General features: G+C 34.1%; 1 protein-coding gene across 1 annotated transcript; it reads left to right on the top strand.

Moving 5' to 3' along the window:
* Positions 1 to 241: 241 nt before the first annotated feature.
* LOC137721488 (uncharacterized) lies at positions 242 to 4485 on the top strand. The gene is made up of 3 exons (XM_068460586.2): positions 242 to 768; positions 938 to 1192; positions 3917 to 4485. Exons 1-3 carry the CDS (start codon positions 389 to 391, stop codon positions 4092 to 4094), a joined length of 813 nt encoding a protein of 270 aa, XP_068316687.2. The 5' UTR covers positions 242 to 388; the 3' UTR covers positions 4095 to 4485.
* The last annotated feature ends 622 nt before the right edge of the window (positions 4486 to 5107 follow it).

Here is a 5107-nt window from a genome sequence, read left to right as displayed (position 1 = left end):
AAAAAGGGGACAAGTTAAAAAAAAAAAAAAACCACTCCTTAATCAAAAACAAAAAAGAAAATGAAATTATTCACACATAAAATATGTGCTCATCTTCTAGTCATTTTTTATAAAAAGGGGCCAAGTTTACAAAAAAAAAAAAAAAAAAAAAAAAATAGAAAGAAAAAGAAAAAAGACAAGTAACAAGGGAAAGTGGCAGTCATGTGTTATTTATGGATATTTCGTTATTTCCTTCCAATCATGGTAATTCCCTTTGTTTTTCAATCTATATATCCTTGAAGTTGGAGAGAGACCCTGGTGCTTTTAATCTACACTGCGTATGTTTGTTCCTAGATAGATTTCCTTAATCCTTCTCTTCGATTGTCTACACCGTACAAGTGAGAGATAGATGGCATCTAGAACGTCCCAGGCAGCCGTTCTCAACCAGCAGCAGCAGCTGGGTTTGTTTGACAATCAAGAGGGAGAGGGTTGTAATACACAGATGGGTTTCTTTCCTTTCCCACCAAACTTGATCTTTTCGTCGTTGCCGTTTTTAGGTCACCAATCTCTCAAAGGCGGCTTCAGTACGGCTAGCATAGCTTCTGATGATGCACCTTCAACTACCACTCTCTCTGAAACCCTAGTCCCCCGGCCATCACTTACTCCTCCTCCTCTAAGGCATAAACAAGATCATAACATCACTACTACTAGTTCTGAATTTGGCGGTGGAGGAGGAGGAGGAGCCCATGCCCATCTCCTTTCTTTGCAAAGATCCACCGCAAATCTCTGGTAAAATAATATCAATTATATATATTAAGCAGCTATTTCCCCAGCTACTTAATCACCATGCAGTCTTCTCGAATGTCTCCTTTTAATTATACTCTTACATAACATCAATACTATTAATCATGTAAATATATACCGAAATCATTTATCTGCGTGTTTATATATATTATAGGGCATGGGGAGACGTGAATGATGATCGTGATGAGTACTGCTTGAACAGCAAGAGATCAAGCGGCGGAGACGACCACCATCATCCTTATTTAGGAGGGGTTTCAGCAATGAAGATGAAGAAGATGAAGGCAATTAGGAGGAAGGTGAGGGAGCCTAGGTTTTGCTTCAAAACCCTGAGCGATGTGGATGTGCTTGATGATGGTTACAAATGGAGAAAGTACGGACAGAAAGTGGTAAAGAACACACAGCATCCAAGGTATATTGCATCAAAATTCAGATTGTACTGATCATTTTCCTCTCTCCTTTCCTTCCATTTTTTTTGCTTTAATCACTCCAATTTTTTTATTTATTTTCACGTCTTATTGGATATATTAGCTCTCTACTACTTGTACCCATTAGACATAATGTGTTCCTTTTTTCTTGTTTTTCTCTTTTTTCGCTCTTTCCTTCTTTTTCTCTTTTATTATTGTCATTGGTATCATTGTCTGTCATCATTAGGCTTTTGCAGGCTAGGCTTGGCGCTGCAGATTTGATGGTTATTGTAGCAAGAGCAAAAGCAATTTCTAAAAGAGAACTATAATTATTACTACTCTTCAAAGATGAAATTCATATGTTATAAAATTCATTTAGTTTGCAAAGATTGATCAATTATACAAAGGTTACCAGTTAATCATCATATATATGCCAAAGCAGAATAATTAAGGGGTTGGATAATATTTCTTAATCACTTTTTCATCACATATTGAATTAATGTACCTTCCAAAAATTAGATTCCATTGAAGAAAGCTGTTAGTAAGAACAAGATTACGAATCATCATCAGTACCTTAGGAGAAGTACTAGCTAGTATATATACTGCATAAGTGGAGCTTCACCACTTTAGTGACCATGTTTAATAATGATGAAATTAATTCATATTCTCAAATTGGTTTTATAGTGGAACCTTAACTTTCTCATGATATCAGAGCAGGTTGTTCCACGTGTGAAGCCAATGGCCACACGCACTCCACGTCACCTTGTTTTTGTGTTGTCCACGTGTTTGACTTGAAAATTAGCCACACGTAAAAGGATGTATTGAGAATGAATCCCACTTGATAAAGGAAGGAACCTTGCATAAACTTGAGCAATTTTCTGTATTGTTAATGGTTTTATAACGAAACCTCAACTTTCTTTAAAAAAAGAATAAGAAAATTACCGAATGGCCCTAAGTTATACCGGAATTTAGGAAACTTGGCATGCCTCTAGGGCATGCCTGGGTACACACATTGTACTAATTCTCTACAGATTCAGATGTCACTATATGTATATTTATAAATTTCGCCTGCCAGTGTCAGTCGAGACTGTTGATCTTGGTTAGGTATAATCTTGTTTAAATCTGTGCATTGCACAATTCAGTCTGTCAAACGTATATAACTTGTTTAATTATTAGACAAGAGAATATTACCTTAATTACATATAATATATGACATGTCTGAAGCAGTTTTTTTTTATTCTTTTTATATTTGCATTGACATTCTTCCTCCTCTTTTGTCACCATAGGAGTTGAAATTAAGCGCAGCAAAATTCTACAGAAATGATTTGAACCTTGAATGTGTCTGTATATATAGCATGCACAATCATATGTGATAGGCCTAATTTGTTGAATTGTATGGTCTCCTGTTTTCTTCAGAAATGATTAATTGGGGTGTTCAATTATATTGTATAGAATGTCATTTTTTGGAAAAGAAATGTATACAATGTCAAAAGTAGGAATTATGATTGACATATATTTATAATATCTTGCAAAATATCAAAAACACCTACCCCAAGCTGAACTTAACTAGGACTTTTTACTGTTGATGAATAATTGAGTCAGTAAATCCACCTCTGAAATGATCTGTCATAAGCATTTAAACTGTTCCATAAGAGTTTGGGTGTGTTAAGTTAGATGGAGCAGTTTGGGGAAAAAAAACAAAAAATAAAAGAAAATTTTGTAGCGAACTCGATGACGGGATCGGAGTCAAACCATTAGCTTAGTAACTTAAGCCGTCCCAATTTTCACGAATAGTAAGAGTTGGGAGAGAGTAGGAAGAGAGTTTTATACTACGTGTATTATTGGACTATATAAAAAGTCAATAATTTGAGTATTGATTATTAGTCAGTACTCAAGTATTATCTTTTTTATATACAATGTGAAGTTGGCCTTGCAAAGGTGTGGTTACTAGTTATTACCAATATGCCATTGATTAGATTGACTTTCCGTAGGAGATCAATCTAAGAGCAGATCAAAATTTTGTGTGTAGGAGTTTGTAGGGAAGAAAAATTAAGAGTTTGTAGAATCCTGTAGTCAACAAATTGAATTATAAGCAAACATGTGAGTGTGTTTCATCTATTTAATTAAGGGGAAATCGTTTTTATTTTGCTAAAGTATCCAGGAATCATATTTTGACTTGGAATTTCGAGGTTGAATAGGTCCCACAAGTGGGTCCTCTTTTGATTTCATTCCCTAAATTGTTTGTTATAAGCTCTGAAAATTTTAAAAGAAATTCTAAGAGATTGTCTCAAAAATTCTAAGAGACTATCTCAAAAGTAGGATTCTTATGAATTCTTTGTCAGTTTATGTTTTGACATAATGTTTTATAATGTTGATATGGAAAATAACTAAACTGGGAGGTGGCATAGAGTGAATGGAAAGTCCCACTTTCAAAAAACCATCCTTAGCATTCTCAAATTTTAAACCGAGCATGCTAGCCAGGTCAGTTGAAGAGCTTTTGACATTTCTCAGGCCTGAAGTGCAATTAGTCTTTAGCACTAATTATTATGAGAATTTCACTTGGTTTCGTAATTGCATTTCACTTCGTATAAGCTTACAATTCTCTTTTTATATTTTCACAAGCTTGATGAATCCTCATCTTTTTTGAATTCCAGAAAAACAAAAAATATACAGCCTTGACTGTTTCTTGTTACTGAACTAACGTACGTTTCTGTTTAATCAAATTGCAGGAGTTACTATCGTTGTACGATGGATAACTGCCGCGTAAAGAAACGAGTAGAGCGCTTAGCCGAGGACCCGAGGATGGTGATCACAACATATGAAGGGAGACACGTGCATTCTCCATCTCATGATCTTGAGGATCAAGATTCACGATCTCCGTCTCACCTAAACAACTTCTTCTGGTAGTATATTAACTCGTAATAGGCTCATGAGCTCTTGTTTTTGCTTTTGTTTTCAATTCTGGTTTTTGTTTTGTTTTGGTATTTTTATATTGTGTTTGGTTTATGGATTCCAAACGATCGCCCTTGTGTTATCCCTAACTTGCTGCACTCTGGTTGTGTATGCAAGTGTACGTAGATGTTGCTGTGTCTTTAACTGCATGCATTGGATAAAATTTTATGTGTATCTAGAACACAAAGCGGTATATTAAATAGAGGGACAACAGAAAATATACTTTAAACTGCGATATATCATTCACTTATATTATAACACGTGTTATATTAGCTTGTGTTCTGATCACACATAAAAATTTCTCAATGCATTGGAGATTAATAATAAACATGCATGGGCTTGGATACCTGGTTTTGCTAGGCCTCCTATTCTAGTAAGGTAATGAAAATAATACTATTGTTTCTTTTACTCCCAAATTTTGTAGAGCCTTCACCATCTAATATAGTTCTGAATTATCAGTCATGAATTTTACTGATCTGTTCGCCATTCATTTGGGGTTAAGATTTATTTTTAAGAGCAATTGTGAAATTGTAAAAAATTGAGGTTTCATCATAAAACTAATTGACTATAAAAGTAGGGACTCAAATACATGCAAGGTCTCTTTTCTTTAACGTGGGATTCATATTTTCAACAGAAATCACAAAACCTTGTTCTGTTGTTAGCCATGCACGTCAATTAAATTTATTTTATTTATGGCGTTTATTGGAAAGAAAGAAATGATCTCATGATAGTTTCAATAATAATTCTTTTGACATAAGTACTTGTATAGATCTGAGTTAAGGTTAGTTTGGTATTGCTGTACGTGTTAAAAAAAAAAAATTCCTTACGTTATGTTGTGAAAACAAACAGCTATAAAATAAATTTGTTGAGTGTTTGGTAAACATTTTTTGTAAAAATGCTTTTAACCAAAAAAAAAAAAAAAAGTGCTTGGAGTATTTGGTAAACTTTTATATGAATATATTAATTGA

Source organism: Pyrus communis, chromosome 1 (assembly GCF_041283825.1).
Source record: "Pyrus communis isolate YQ-2024b chromosome 1, ASM4128382v1, whole genome shotgun sequence".
Classification (NCBI taxonomy): Eukaryota; Viridiplantae; Streptophyta; class Magnoliopsida; order Rosales; family Rosaceae; genus Pyrus; species Pyrus communis.
This window is presented reverse-complemented; position numbering and strand designations above follow the sequence as displayed.

Coding starts and splice junctions, on each gene's coding strand:
- LOC137721488 (XM_068460586.2), top strand. CDS start 389: ATGGCATCTAGAACGTCCCAGGCAGCCGTTCTCAACCAGCAGCAGCAG. Junction 769..937: donor AGATCCACCGCAAATCTCTG/GTAAAATAATAT, acceptor TATATATTATAG/GGCATGGGGAGACGTGAATG. Junction 1,193..3,916: donor AAGAACACACAGCATCCAAG/GTATATTGCATC, acceptor ATCAAATTGCAG/GAGTTACTATCGTTGTACGA.